This window comes from Vipera ursinii, assembly GCF_947247035.1.
Source record: "Vipera ursinii genome assembly, chromosome: 3".
NCBI lineage: Eukaryota > Metazoa > Chordata > Lepidosauria > Squamata > Viperidae > Vipera > Vipera ursinii.
In genome coordinates this window covers 69,691,421-69,707,468 of record NC_139516.1, presented here as the reverse complement: position 1 = coordinate 69,707,468, position 16,048 = coordinate 69,691,421, and the positions used below count along the sequence as shown (strand labels likewise).

Below are 16,048 nucleotides of genomic sequence, written 5' to 3'. Positions count from 1 at the left end.
CATAATCTATGATATTAACATAAGAACTGACTTTATGTAATAGTTTTATTTCAAAGTTTCTCAGATTATGTAGAAGAAATGTAAGAGGTGTTGAATGTGAGTTGAAAGGAGCATTTAGGTTCTGTACCAAATATCAAATTATAGTGGTCCAGTCATGATTGTTAAGTCCTCTTTGAACACAACCAGCAAAGGTGATCCCACATACTTTGGATAATTAGAATTTTTCTAATAGTGAATCAGAATTTATTTTATTTTGAATCCATTTTTTTTGTTCTGAACCTGGGAATAATACAGAATGTATTTTGGTTATCTGTGTCACTTCTTGTTACATATTTGAAGAATGTTACCCCATCCATTCCCGCCACCCCCAGTTCTATCAAGGTTAAACAATCCAAATGACTTAAAACCATTTTTATAGGACTTAAAAGTCATTTCAAGCGAATGGCTGTTTTTAGTATCAACTCAGCTAATCTGCAAATATAAGAAAAAAAAATAACCTAATCAAGGTCTTATAAAGTTACATTACAACAAAATATTTTATTATGATTTTACCAAATTGTCAATTTCTTTATGATTCCTTAACACATAAGATTTCAAATACATTATTGCTATGGACAGAATTTACCGTATTTTTCGGACCATAAGACGCACTTTTTTCCCCAAAAGTGGGGGGGAAAACGAGGGTGCGTCTTATGGTCCGAAGGTGATCCGTATCGCCAGCCCCAACCTCCACAAGTGGAAAGCAAGGGAGATTGTCAGGAGCACGAATCAGCACGTGCTGAGAAACGCCGATCTCACGCTCCTGCACTCTCCCTCGCTCGGTTTCAGCTTCCCTTGCTACAAGAGAAAGCAGGCTGAAACGGAGTGAGGGAGATTGCCAGGAATGCGAATCGGCTGATCTCGCGCTGCTGCAATCTGCCTCGTTTCAGCCTGCTTTCTCTTGTAGCAAGGGAAGCTGAAACTGAGCGAGGGAGTTTGCAGGAGCGCGAGATTGGCCGATTCGCATTTCTGGCAATCTCCCTCACTCCGTTTTAGCTTGCTTTCTGCAAGAGAAACCCGGGCTGCAGGGCCGCCTCCGCGGGTACTGCTCTAATGAAGAGAGGGAAGGACAAAGAGGGAGGGAGGGAAGGAAGGAAGGAAGGAAGGAAGGAAGGAAGGAACAATGGGAGAGGGAGGGAGAGAAAGAGAGAGAGAGAGAAAGAGAGAGAGAAGGAGAAAGAATTTTTTTTTCTTGTTTTCCTGCTCTAAAAACTGGGTGCGTCTTATGGTCCGAAAAATATGGTAAATATATCCTTCTTTATAGAGTCCTTAGTGCTCTCTGAGTTGTTTGCTTGCAGACATTTCATTTCATTGTAGACATTATTAAGGATTACACAGTTCAACCCTGAGCTACATATATTCTCCTCTATTGGATACTTATTTATGAGAGTTATATTTCTGAATATAACACATAATCTTGTGATCTGTGTTTATTGAATACAGACAGTTATGAGAAAATATTTCCTAACTTTTTTTAAACTTCCTGACTTAGGATTTCCTAGTGGTCTCCCATCCAAATATTAACCAGATCTGAACCTGTTTAGCTTTTTGAGATCAGTCAGTGTAAGCTAGTTGCTGCCTCTGTTTAAGACTCCTAAATTATATACAAAGATACAAAATACAAGTGAGATCTCTTTTGTTAATTAAGCAGGTCTTGAAAAGGTTAATCTTTTATCAAAAATGTGTGTATTACTCAAGAATCAATAAAGAATCAATAAACCTACAATACATTTCTGTTACAAGTGGATAACATTATTCATGCTGGCACTTGACCTTAGTTATGGCATAATAAATCTCTTTCATTAATCTCAAATTTGTTAGATAATGCCATACATGCATCATATTTTCCAAATTCTAGTTATAGTTCAAAGGCACATTTGTAGAAATATGTAGCAACATGACACAGACATATGTTAGGGCTATGCAAAACATTCAAATGAAACATCTCTCCTAAAATTATTAAAGCAACAATCTTCTGCAAGTGTAGTATAGCTGATTCCAAAGCTGTTCCTAGCTATCTGTATGCACAGCTGCTTTACTGAGAGGAAAGCACATTGTGAAGCACTTCATTCCAAAGCTTTGTACGGCCCTAATATTTGTCGAGCATGTAATGATCATTAGAAGTGATCCCTTGAGATCAAACTGTCTTTTAGCATGGAACACAGATTCTTCTAAATAGTTCAGTGTAGTTAATTATAGCAACAACTGTGCATTCTATAATATGTACATAATCAAAATGAACTTGAATAAAGAACTTATATCTTCTCCAATTTAGTAAATATTAAAATAAAACATTACCTGGGCTTGCTGATTCAACTGATGGCTGTCCAAAAGAGAAAAAGAAAATGTTATCAGAAATAACACAAATTGTAATTTTAAACTTTTATTTAAATCAAGCATATAATTAGAAAAGGTCTGATGTCTGATTTGTTACAAAAAGAAAAATATACACATTATGTAAATATTTGCAATGATTATTTTTAGGCATAGGTAAAATACAGGTAGTTCTTGTCATACAACTTATTACCCAGTTACAAAATTCCAATGGCCAGGTTCCAATGGGCACCCAGTAACTCACTCACATTTATAGCCATTATGTGACCACAATTTATGATGGTTTTGCTGAAAACCTATGTTACTTTCGGTTTTGGCAAAATACCCCATAGTGAATAAGACATTTGCTTAATGACTGCAAAAGGTCATAAATTTGGGCTGGGCATATGATGACCTGCTTTACAACTGTCTCAACTTATGACTGTAATGGGCAGTCTCCATTATGGTCATAAATCAAGGACTACATGTAATTAAAGGGAAAAAAATCTTACCAGTTGCATCACAAGCAAACTAGCAGCAAAATGGCTATAGCTAAGCTCTTAAGATATTAGCCTAAATGCTCAAACACACAATTGTTAAGAAAACTAACAGATATTTCAGATTTCTAATATTCAAGATTACTCTTTGGTAAACTGTAATGTCTAAGTGAAACACAACCCCTTGGCATGTTCATATTTAATATTGTGTTTATGTCTGGTCTGCCAAATTTTATTTCGGTATTACTCGCGCAGATATCTTTTACTTATCCATCTTTCATGATGAAAAATTTAACAAACCTATACCTGTCACAAACACATAAATGCATCATCTATCAATAAAAACTAAAGAATTTATGGAAAAAGTTAAGAAAAAGCAATGAAATGAACATATTCTTAGCAGTAATATGTATGTATGTATGTATGTATGTATGTATGTATGTATGTATGTAAATGTAATTTTTTTTGGCTTGCTAACAAAGAATAAAGCAAGCCAAAAAAATTACACAAATATGAGCTGCCACTGCTGTGGGTACTGCCTGTAGATGGCCTTGGGCTAGGCTGAAACAGGAAATAAGATTTGTCCCGTGTCTGGGACCAAGCAAGTGTATTCTGAATGTTTAACAAACATTTAACACACACACACACACATACACACACACATACACACACACACACACACACACACACACATATATATATATATATATATATATATATATATATATATATATATATATATATATATATATATATATATATAATTTCAAAGTTTCTGAATAATATTGTCTATGTCATGCATGAGAAATCAGGAGTCCAGGCAGTTCAAATGAATATAAAGGTTTCTTGCAAGTTTATGCTCTCTACAAGAATCTGAACTAGAACAGAACATTCATAGAACATAGAAGGGTTGGATGGGACCTTGGAGGTCTTCTAGTCCAACCCCGTTTGAGCAGGAGATCTTACTAATGGTCAAAGCCAATTGGCAGTAGATAAGCATCAGTGGAATTCAAGATCAGTTGTGGGTGTGAAGTGCCAACGCCACTTAATAACTGCAAAAAATAGACTTCAGAGGCCCTCCAGAAAAGCTGTCTTCATAGGTCTATGAAAGATTGGATTGTGTACTGACTAGAACAATGATACAGGAATATTCCATAAGAGGAAGCTGTCGAAGAAAACAAAATTTCTGCACCCCCCACATTTCCCTTTCTTATATGTGGACAACCCTAAGCAACCTCTCCCTGAGTAAGTAAGTATACATTAAGAAGTTTATACTTTCCAAGATCAATAATTACCGTAATATCAAATCTTTAATAACAGAACACAACCAGGGAAACATGAATCACACAGTTTCTTTAATTAGACCTACTGTCAGAAAACAAGGAGACACTTCTGGTGAGCATCATGATGAACTGATGCCAGATGTAGGTTGCCAAAATCTCTCTGGAGAAAACAGATATCTCAAGATTACCCACATTTACTCTGCAGAGTTTGTTTTTTGTGAGCAGATGGCAGGAACTGTGTTTTTGTGATCAACTTATGATTGACTAGGAATTCATCAAACTTATAGCTGCTAATGCAGTCTATATGGACTTCAGGTTCAATTGAGGTTCACCTCTTAATAATTTTGAATTTATTTATTTTATTGCTTATAGATTGAGAACCTTCAGATTAGCAGGTCTTACTGAAATCACTGAGTTCTGTTTAATCCTTCAAAAAATAAGTTTCAACTACAAGTTCTAAGATGTAAAAAAAACATGGAGGGAACCTATAGCAAAAGGATGTTTAGTATTGACTTTAGAAAGTTTTTAACAGATTAAGAATATAAATGGACTTATTTAAGATTTTGAACTTAATCAAAAGAACCCTTTCCAATGGGAAAATATCTATATATTTGGAAACAACTGATAACTTTGAAGGTTGGGCACTACTGGACACTTTAAGTGAGATCTACAATGAATGGGTTTCAGGAAGCTATTTACTTTACTGAAGAATCAGAAGATGGTACTGAAGAGGAAGAAGTCCACTGAATAAAACTGAAATTGAACTGAAGGTGGATTCAAAAACGATAGCCTATGGAAGATGGAAATAGTGGATTTACAAGTGAAACTAAATTATGATTTAATAAGTGAAGAAGACATACACATGGAAGAATGCTGTAGCTTATTCCTCTACATTGGATTTATAAAAGGGACTTGCTGAAGCTGCCAAGGATTTTCTAAAAAAGCCAAGAAATCAACTCCGCAAGAAGGCTAAAACTACTTGCATTGAAACTAACTATAACAAAATCTGGCACATCTGATTATGTTGTACCTCCTCCTTACTTTTCAATGAATTAGGGAGGTGTTTGTCTGACCCACTTGCAAATGTTATCTGGCTGTTGTGGACTTAAATGTGGACTCTCCTCCAAGGCACAGAGACTGAAAGCTTGTAAGACAAATAGTAATGGAAATACCAATATGTCCAGTGAGGAAATCCAAGAGGAATATATCTTCTTGGGTCAGCCAAGTGGAATCCTTAACTTGTCCATATAGTTCAGCTGAATGCAGAGACATTTGCACCACACCATCTCAAAATTAGGACCCCTGGTCACAGATAAATTATTTCTTAAGAGCACAGCCACCCTCAAGCCCTGGCATTGCTGCTGCTATCAAACACAAAACTCAGGAGGAGAAATCTTCAAGAGGACCATAGCCTTTTCCTCCCCAACTATACCTTAGATCTATTTGTTCATCTACCACCAACTTATGAATAAAAGTAATATTATTATAGATGGATCTGGCATTCAGCAACAATGGATATAGTAATTTAAATACTATATGGTACATGTAATATTAAAACAGAATTTAAATGTTTTATTATTGGCAGTAGCATCTTCCTCAAAGACTAAAGTGCCTGGGAAGCTATACTAAAGACATTAAGATATTATCTTAATATCGGTGCTTAGACACTGCCCATCAACTACACATAAATGTATTGATGTTCTAGCCGTTGAGGCTGCCACGTACGATAACAGAGAGCTGCTTCAACGGTCAGTCACTTCAAAATGTATCTGTTTCCACCTCCTTTACCTTTCAGGAAGCACAAAGTTTCCTAACAAATGAAAAGCATGTTCTCGACAGTTCTGCAAAAGTGGGAACCATATCCTTTGGAGGCTTAGTTTTTACTCGGGTTTTTACTCTAGTACTTTTTCGAGAGGCAACTGGACTTCCTTGTTTTTTCTTCTTCGAAGACATTTCGCTTCTCATCCAAGTAGCTTCTTCAACTCTGACTAGATGGTGGGGGTATGGAAGGAGTTATATTCCTTGCAGACAGCTTGGTCATTTGCATTCTTTTTAGAGTGTCACTGAGGCCACTTGGAGATTCGTCAGTGTCCTCAGGGTCACCTGAGTAGTGCAAATGGGTGTGGAGCCTTCTTGGGACTGCTGAAAATACTGTGTTGTGGAAAACACTCCTGAATAAGCTTCTTGGATGAGAAGCGTCTTCAAAGAAAAACAAGGAAGTTCAGTTGCCTCTTGAAAAAAGGCTCCTTTGGAACTCCCAGGCTTAATTTTTACTTGAATAATAAAATACTTGGTTCTTAATGAAGAAAAAAAAATCAAGCAAAATGGACCTTGTTAAATATACAAAGTATCTCTAAAACTACATAAATATTCTCCATTTCATCTTGCTCATGTCCCAAAAGTTCTAGATCAGATTCAGATCAAATAAGAATCAGTTCTGATTGTGGTACAGACAATAGAGCAAGATACAAATTTGCCAAAAACATATTTTTAAAAGCTAGGGTTGCAGAGCATGGCACTCAGAATTCATTCCAACCCCCTAATAATAGCTCCACTTTAAGGCATGTGACTGGCAGAGAGGAAGAATGGAGTTCAAAGTAAAAAAAAAAATTGTTCACATTACATGACACTGTGACCTTCAGAGGGGAACAGTGGTAAAATTTTCTTGGATTTTTTTTCTTCTCTGCAACCCCTGGCCCTATTCAGCCTATTTTCAAACTTGATCTTTTTTTTTGACAGCTCCTATCCTAACAGCAAATTTTGTTTTATCCTGTTCAATATTAAATGCTGATGAACAGAGTCCCTTTTACGTAACATGGTGAGAAATAGCCGAGTATGGTCTACTTGTCAGTTCCATAACTCCAGTGTGCCACAAAGCCAGAAGCCCTAGAAATTACAAATAAAAAGAACACACTTGCAGGCCTTTCAATAAACTATTTAAAGTCAATATCATGCTGTCCCTGTTAGCCAGAAGAAAGCAAGTACACATTTTGAAAGCCTAACACACAAAAACAACTATAAGTTGTTGAAATGCCATAATTTCCTATTATTTATCTCTCAAATATATGTCTAATGACCACAACAAAAAGTATTGGATATAGCTTTTGGCAATTACCTTTTAAATGTAATGATATAACACTGGAAATCAATCTATTTTTTTAACTGAATGACAAAGAATATTGAGTTCACAGTCATGAAGGAAGCTATTACCTAGGTCTCCAATGATTTATAGTGGCACACCTTTATGATTATTATATTGAAGGTCCATTTTTTTCTGGGCCTCAAGATCAGCCCCAGCCAGACACTTTAACTGCTAGACTACTACTGGCCAAAGATGAATAACACTAACTGTATGGTAAAATCTAAGTAACAAGTTGATACTCACCTGTAATTATGCAAACTATAGAGTTCATGCACTATAATTAGGAATTTCTACTGCTTTGTTTGTATCAGAAAAAGCTTTTTCAAAGACAACGGTATTTATTTATTTATTACCAGATGCATATTCTACCTTTATTTTGTACAATCAAGATAAGCTCCTATTTTCCCCACAACAAACCCCACTGGGTGACCTCATCTCTTTCATTTTCCTAGTGCCCTCTGCACATTTTAAGATGGAAATCTCAGAATTTCCAACCAACATGATGTCAGAGAACAAACTCAGAAGATGAACTTAGAAAGGCTTGAAGCCTAAATGGAACCACTAAGATATGAGAGGGACATTTCACCATTCTTAGGATAATCTAAATTTTACAGAAATATAAATAATGTAATTTCAAAAAAGAACACCCATCTTGATTAGGGCAAAATCTGTTAGTCTAGCATTCTGCCTCACACTAGCCAACCAGACAGTCCAGGTATTGGCAAGTACAAGGTAGAGTTTCATCTCTTCTTATCAGTCACCCTGCAAATAGCAATTTGAAGCACGTTGCCTTCAAAAGTAGTTTTCTACCCCAAGAGATTAAAAAAAGCTGTAGGCTCAGCCAATCAAGAGGTACAATGACAGAATACCCTGAAGTGGGCTTCTCTCCTCTGGAAAAGGTTGTTCCCCCCCCCTCCAAGGCAAGAGTAGCTCCCACTGTCATGATGTTCTAGATCTAGAAGTTCATAAAACTTGCTTTTCTGGAATACCTTTGGTTTCTGACTACTATAGAGTACCTGGTGTAGGAATGCTATATTACAATCTTAAAACATAATAAGATTCTGCTTTTCTTTCATTATTGTTGCAATTTATTGCCAATGCACTGGCAATTGCTTTATCATCATTTAGAGCAGGGGTCGCCAACCCTCGGTCTGTGGACCGGTACCAGGCCGTGGCATGCCAGCAACCGGTCCGCACAAACAAGCAAAGCCCCATCTGCAGGATGCAGGCAGCACACAAAACCACACTCCTTCCAGTCCGTGGAAAAACCTCTCTCCATGGAACTGGTCCCTGGTGCCTAAAAGGTTGGGGACCTCTGATTTAGAGTCACTTTGACTGAAATAATTTATAAATTTATAAATAGAATGAGGAAATTGGGGTCCCAGTTTGTGTTCATTAGTGTTTCTTATTATTTTATTGTTCGGTCTGTATACCTTCCTTCCTCTGTACACCGCCCCGAGTCCCTCGGGAGAAGGGCGGTTTATAAAAACTAATAAATAAATAAATAAATAAATAAATCTTTCAAAATTTGAGGGCTGTTTGGCAATTGCCTCAAGTAGTTGTATGTTTCTTCTTCTTTGGAAGTATTGAAGCAGAAGCTAAGCAGCCTTCTGTCAAGTATACTAAAAAAGGATCCTTTCGCTAAAAAATCTTAAAATGAACAGTGAGCTGGGTCAGGTGATTTTCAAGATCTCTTTACCATCCTAGACAAACCTGTTTTATATAACAAGCTATAGATCCGGAACTGGAACTAGTGCAAAAGACAGCAGGGAGACTTTTGCAAAGCATATGTTCCACACATCACATTACTTTGCTCTTCAAACATTTCCTTGCTTTTTTTGTGCTTCCAAGTGCTATTCAAGTACTCGTGTTGATCTACAAAGTTCTAAACTATGTGAGACCAGGAAATTTGAAATATCATTTATTTCCATATTGATGTTAAAGCCAAGAGTCTATCTGAATTGTGGTAGGATATGAATCCAATAAGTAAATATTGATAATTTATTATCATCACTGGAAACCAGATTCTATAGCATAATTACAGAATTTACTACCAAAGAAGAAAAAAGATTGGCTCCAAGATTGTTTCTTTGAAAGACTGAAGGTATGGGGCAAGGGAGAAACTGGAATATTTTGTATTTCTGAGCTTGTGTGGGTAGAATCATTAATTTTTAACTGGGAAAGGCCTTGCCTTTGCTGTTTGTATGCCCCTGCTTTTAACTCTGCAATGCTATGTTGCTTTTTAAATTTTAAACAGCTCTCTCTAAGTTGGCATTGCAAGGCGATCAAACCGGTCAGTCCTAGAGGAGATCAACCCTGACTGCTCTTTAGAAGGCCAGATCCTGAAGCTAAAACTCAAATACTTTGGCCACCTAATGAGAAGGAAGGACTCACTGGAGAAGAGCCTAATGCTGGGAAAGGTTGAGGGCAAGAGAAGAAGGGGACGACAGAGAATGAGGTGGCTGGATGGAGTCACTGAAGCAGTAGGCGTGAGCTTAAATGGACTCCAGAATATGGTAGAGGACAGGAAGGCCTGGAGGAACATTGTCCATAGGGTCGCGATGGGTCAGACACGACTTCGCAACTAACAACAACAAAAATGGTAAGTATTGATGTTTTTATTGCAACAAGTAGTCCTCAACTTATGACCATAAATGGGATGGCAATTTTGGTCATTAAGTAATACGGTCATTAAATGAGTCATTGGGTGACTGGAGTGTACTACCATTTTTACTGTGTTGTTAAGTGAATAACAGCGTTTGTTAAACGATTCCAACTTCCTCCACTGACTTTGCTTGTTGGAAGACGGATGGGAAGGAAACAAATCATGACCGGGACTGCAAGATGCTGCAACCATCATAAACATTTTGATAATGTAAAATGGTCATTTTTATATCAACAACTTAATTTTATGGCTATGGGTGAAAAATTTATAAACATAATTAGGGCAATCTATACTAACCAGGAAGCAAAAGTAATTATTAATGGGGAAACATCTAGGAAATTTCAAATACAAAAGGGAACACGGCAAGGTTGCCCCTTATCTCCACTGCTATAAGTCACTTTTTTAGAGGCCGCCATAACTTTGAACTAATGATATAATGATAAGCAAATAAATAACCATTGACATAATGATAAGCAAATAAAAGTAGAGTAAGAATTAGTTCCCCAACTGATAAAAACATATAAACAACCTATGTAAGCTTCCTTGTTATCAGGACAGAAATCCACTTCCTTATCAATCTGTCTGAAAGTTGTTGAGAATTTTAATTTATATACTGATTCTAAATTGAAAATAACTAATTGCTGAAATTCTAGTAAGCCCATCCTGTCTCTCTATTAATTTTGCTAAAAACAACTTTGTGACAATCATACCTCTAATAATAAGTTTCCATTTAAGCAGTTGTCAACGAGTCTGACAGTAATTTACCATAAACTTTTTTTCTACAGCTTTAACTTCCCGTATACTATTGATTCAACTATATCATGAATGCATATCAAAATTCTGCAGTTAATGTAACTTATTGCAAAATGTAAAAACTTTTACTAGCTTTTAGAAATTTGTAAACTTTTACAAATGTGGTTTTCCTGGTACTTTATTCAAGTGGGAAAAATTAGTTTAGTTTATTGTTTATTTTTTAGTCTGGGAAAATGGAAACTATACAAACCAGAAAACCTGCTTTTTTTTTCTTACAACAGAAACAGCTTGCTTTGCAAAGCCAATACAATATATAAAATTTGTGTGGTGAGGTCCAAAAAAAGTATGTCTTTCCATATTCTACAATGCAATACCTTTTCCCAGTTAAAAAATTACTAGTTTAATTCTACATATAAAAACCACTAAGTGATCAGATCAGATTATTTGGTCTTTAAAGTATTTTGATAATTAAAGGAAACTTGAATTATTTTAAAACTATTGAAGCAAAATTAGTAGCTAGCAATATTATTCATACTCATTCATGCATATTTGAGGATTCTTTTGTTATGATAATACTGCTCAAAAATATTTTCCCCAGGAATGCTTGCCTTATTTAGTGCCTCTTTAGTTGGATCAGGTAATGATTTGGAGACTTTTGATGAGTTCAGTAAACGTGTCTCCTAAGGGGAAAAACTCAATAGTTCATCTTGTTTTAATGAAATTGTTACAATTTGTTTTTATTTTTATTATTCTATTTTTTTGGTTTTGATTATAAAGATTTTGTTTAAAAATATACTCCTTTGTACTTTAGAAATCCCTCTGATAACAAATGGTAAAAAGTAAACAGAGAAAAAGAAAAAAAATCATTGGATAGCCTGATCATCTAGCAGTAATCATCACTTCAAAACAGTCTTGTTTCAGATGCATATATTTCTTCCTCTAAATTAGAGGTCAGATTTTTGATTGAATTTACTTTCACCATTCTATTTAGTCAGCATAAAACTGACTAAATAAGAATAAAACTAATACAAATATACAAGTAGATACAAAACTCCAGAAAACAATAGGACATATATTAAGTCTTCAGCCCCACTATTAAAAATTGAATTATTTCATGATAAACTTTAAGGTAATGCTGCTTTATCTACTTAGAAAAGAAAAGCAGGCAAAAAGCTACTACAAAAACAGAGGACGCTTTCAACATTGTAATACAACATAGAAAAGTTAAGTATAACTCATTTCAACTCATTGTATCAAACAGATGTAAAAACCATTAAGTTTTCAAAAAGGAAACTGCGAAAACAGGCAAGTTTGAACAGGAGTCACGTGTTCATGAAACTAATCAGTTTCATTTTCTGAATCTCAACTGTAATGATTAATATTTTCTGATCTTTTCCTTTTTTAATGGATTCCTGAAAACTGTTCTCGTGCCGGTCATGCGATGAGCTTCCCAATTTTTTCACATATTAATATAACTGCAAATACAAACCAATTTCTTTTACATCTTTTCATTTTTGGTATCATTTTAAACAAAAATGTCACATGGCCACAATTTTATTTATAAAGTGGGCAAAGGAGAGGATAGCATAGGCATCAAAGCACTGCATTTGTTTGGCTCCACATGGAATAATTATAACACTTTTTAAGCAGAGTGGGGAAAGACGCTCCTTGTTATTAATTTTTGAGATAACTAATTCCTTCGAGCTGGGATAAGAGATTTTAAGAGGTTTTCCCCACACCAAAAAACACACCAATGTTTTAAGGAATATTCAAATATCAGTAAGCTATACTACTATCAACTTTGAAACAACACCCCATTACTTGTAGGAATCAAAGGCTATATGGTAGCATAAAGAATTAAAGTAAGCTCTCCTAGTCAAGCTCATCTACATCCGTATGCTTTTCGCTTGGCAGCAAAACAGAAATGGCTTGCTATTCTTTTTTTCTGGACGTTTTTTCAAGATTCCTCTCTAGCCTATAGATTTGGTATCCCTTGGTGGTCTTCCATCCAACTCTTCACCAGGCCAGTCCCTGCCTAGCTTTAGATGCCCACCAAAAGCTGGACAGGTGCTGCCACCTCCTGCCCAGCCACCTCGAGCAACTCCTGATAAGTTGCTCAATCATACCCCTGAGTCTAAAACACCATTTTGAACTTCTGAATTTCAAAAGGGGTGGGGGTGGGGGAGGGAGCGACAAACGTTTTACAGGTCTGGCAAATTTACAAGCCCCTTCCCATCCCAGTCTAAGCTGAGACTGGCCTTTCCCCCCCCCCTCCCAGCGTTCACAGGCCAAAAAATGTAACCTGTTAGAGAAAGTATCTTGCCAACTCTCAAATGCTGGGGCAGCACAGGGCTCTCTCTTCCCCCTTTCCAAGACTTTCAAAGGCTAAAAACACCCAACCGTCGGAAGGGGAGGGGGGGGGCTTCAGCAAAACGAGCCTCTCTTTTGACTCCCCAAAGTCGACCCACGAAGCTTTTCGGGTCTCCCCAGATCTCCCTTTCCGCCTCCCACTCTTCTGCGGTGGTTGGTCGGGGGTGGTGGTGGTGGTGGAAGCAAACAAGGGGGCCAACTTGGTGAATCCCGACTGTCCCAAACAGGAAGAAAAGCAGCAGCCTTCTTTTTTTTGGGGGGGGCCCTTCTTCTCCTTCGCAGGAAGGCACCTCTCATCCCACCCAGAAGGAAGCGAAACGGTTATGTCAGGGGTCTTCAAACTTGGCCCTTTTAGGACTTGTGGACTTCAACTCCCAGAATTCCTCAGCCAGCTTTGCTGGCTGAGGAATTCTGGGAGTTGAAGTCCACAAGTCCTAAAAGGGACAAGTTTGAAGACCCCTGGGTTATGTCAACGTTTCTCCTCGTCCCCACCCAACCCCACCCCCTTCGCCCACCCCATCCCGCCACGCCGGGTCCCGCAGGGGTGTGTGTGTGTGTGTGTGTGTGTGTGTGTGTGTGTGTGTGTGTGTGTGTGGAGGGGAAGAGCGAGTTCTAGGCGCCAGACGCCACCCAGGCCCATCTCGGGACCTTCCTCCCATCTCCGTAACTAACTTGACGGGAAGCGAAAGGAAAAGGAAGGCAGCGGCCGCGCAACAAGTTCCCGGTTGGCCCCGGACTCGACTCATCTTTTCTCCCTCCTCCGGGCCGCCGCTTCTTCCTCTTCCTTCCTTTTTCTTCTCCTCCTCTCCCTCCCTCCCTCCCTCCCTTCCCATCCTTTCCTTTCCATCCCCTCGCCGCCACCCGCGACTCTTTCCCCCCCCCCCCTCCCTCGCTTACCTCCGCCATGTTCGCCGCTCAGCTGGGGCGGGCCGAGCCTGGAGAAGGGAATCACATCGTCGTCGCCGCCGCCGCGGCGGAGAGGAGGAAACGGCCCGGGAAAGGCGGCGGCGGCAGCGGCGGCTCACAGGCTCTGGGAAGCGGCGGCAGTGGATGCAAGGGAGGGGAGGGAGCGGGAAGCCACCAGGGGGAGGAAGAGGCCCAACGTCACCGCGCAAAGGAGGTGGGCGCGCCCGCGACACCGCCTCTCCGCTTCCCCCCCCCCCCGCCCGCCCGCTCTCGCCTGCCTTTCTCTTTCTCTGCCAGCGCGAGCGCTCCGAGTCACGAGACGGCGGCGGCGGCGTCCGCTGGCCGGCGTCGCGCTCGCGGAAGGCTCTTTCTTTTCCTCCCCCCCCCCGCCCCCGCCTCCGCCCCGAATACGGGAAGAGAAACGATCTCTTCGGGACTCTCCGGGGGCCGTTTGGGGGGAAGGGAGGGGGAGAAAAAAAAAAGTGTGCGTTTTAAACGGGCTACGCACGCGCAGTCCCCACCCACAGCGAGGTCCCGACTTCTCTTGGCGGACGACAGTTTTGCGCGCACGTAACGCGGGGGCCGCCAAAAAATAAAAATAAAAAAATGAGCACCTCGTACAAGCCCGCGACTCAACCCACCCGCCTAGACAGGCCGGGGTGAGTCAAAAGCTTCCGCTTTGCCAAAGTTACACACGCACACAAACACACACGCACACACACCCTCGGCGCTCTCTTCGCACGTTCCCTTTCGCTCATTTTCCTCCCACCCCCCCCCAGTAGAAGAACGGAGCCCAAATTCTTTCCATACTTGGGTCAAATAAGCAGCGATAGCCGCTTTCCCGTATCGCAAACGAGCAGGGATAAATGAGCAAGAAGAAGGGGAACTCACGACGGGGAAAGACCTAACCCCACTCCCTCCGCTCCACAGCAGGCTAGCGGTGCCTTTTATCTTTCCCGAAACGCGGGAAGAGTCGACCAGGGCTCTCTTCCCCACCCACCCCCTGCTCCCCAGGCTAGTCTCTTCACGTACCTGTTTGCCCATGGTCTTAAGAATGGCAGCTTCCGCGTCACGAAGACGGGAGCGGGGACTAACAGGTGGGAAACGCGGCACCGGGAGGAAAAAAAAAAAAGGACCAGCTTCTTGCTTGAAGCGTGGCGCTGCTGCCAAAACTGAATGGCTCCTTTGGCCGTTTGTTTTCTGAAAACAAGTTTATCCCTAAAGGGAAGATGATGTCAGCCAAGGTAGTAATACTAGTCTCGCGTTTTCCAGTTGGGAAAGGATACACTGGTAATTATTTTAAGTTTTGTAGTATTTATTTATTACCTTATGCCAGGGGTCTTCAAACCTGGCCCTTTTATGACTTGTGAACTTCAGCTCCCAGAATTCCTCAGCCAGCGTGCCTGGCTGAGGAATTCTGGGAGCTGAAGTCCACAAGTCATAAAAGGGCCAAGTTTGAAGACTCCTGCCTTTTGCTGTCTCATATGGGTAGTCCTCGACTTACAACCATTTGTTTAGTGACCCAACTTGCAAGGGCACTGAAAATAGTGACTTGACCTTTTTTTTTCCACACTTAGAAGGTTACAGCATCCCCATGGTCAGGTGATCAAAACTTGGATGCTTGGCAACTGGCACATATTTATGAGGTTGCACTGTCCCATCCTAGTCATCTGACCTTCTGACAAGCAAAGTCAAGCCAGAATCTGAAGCCAGATTCACTTAACTACCATGTTACTAATTTAAGAGCTACAATGATTCACTTAACAACTGTGGCAGGAAAGCTTGTAAAAGAGGCAAACCTCAGCAGCTGTCTTGCTTAGTAATGGAAATTTTGGGTTCAATTGTCATAAATTGAGGACTACCTGTATATTTAAAGGACTATGTAGAGAAAATAGCAATAGCACTTAGACTTATATACTGCTTCACAGTGTTTTACAGCCCTTTCTAAGCGGTTTACAGAGTCAACATATTGCCCCCAACAGTCTGGATCCTCATTTTAACGACCTTAGAAGGATGGAAGGCTGAGTCAACCTTGAGCCAGTGAGAATCGAACTGCCAAACTGCAGGCAACTAGCAGTCA

General features: G+C 39.6%; 2 protein-coding genes across 4 annotated transcripts in view; one reads left to right on the top strand and one right to left on the bottom strand.

The window, feature by feature from the left end:
- MIER1 (MIER1 transcriptional regulator) overlaps positions 1–14,739 on the bottom strand; it is a 49,963-nt gene extending 35,224 nt beyond the window's left edge. For all 3 annotated transcript variants that reach the window (XM_083361124.1, XM_083361122.1, XM_083361125.1), the window contains exons 1-2: positions 13,960–14,739; positions 2,338–2,362 (exon numbers count right to left, since the gene is read on the bottom strand). In XM_083361124.1, coding sequence (XP_083217250.1) covers positions 2,338–2,362; positions 13,960–13,968 — 34 coding nt within the window. In that variant the 5' untranslated portion in view covers positions 13,969–14,739. The remainder of the gene's footprint in view (positions 1–2,337; positions 2,363–13,959) is intronic.
- The window catches only part of DNAI4 (dynein axonemal intermediate chain 4), a gene marked incomplete at its 5' end in the record, with an annotated part of 50,821 nt that continues 48,739 nt past the window's right edge, over positions 13,967–16,048 (top strand). The window contains one exon of the mRNA XM_083360237.1: positions 13,967–14,182. Within this exon, the coding sequence (XP_083216363.1) occupies positions 13,967–14,182 (216 nt within the window). The remainder of the gene's footprint in view (positions 14,183–16,048) is intronic.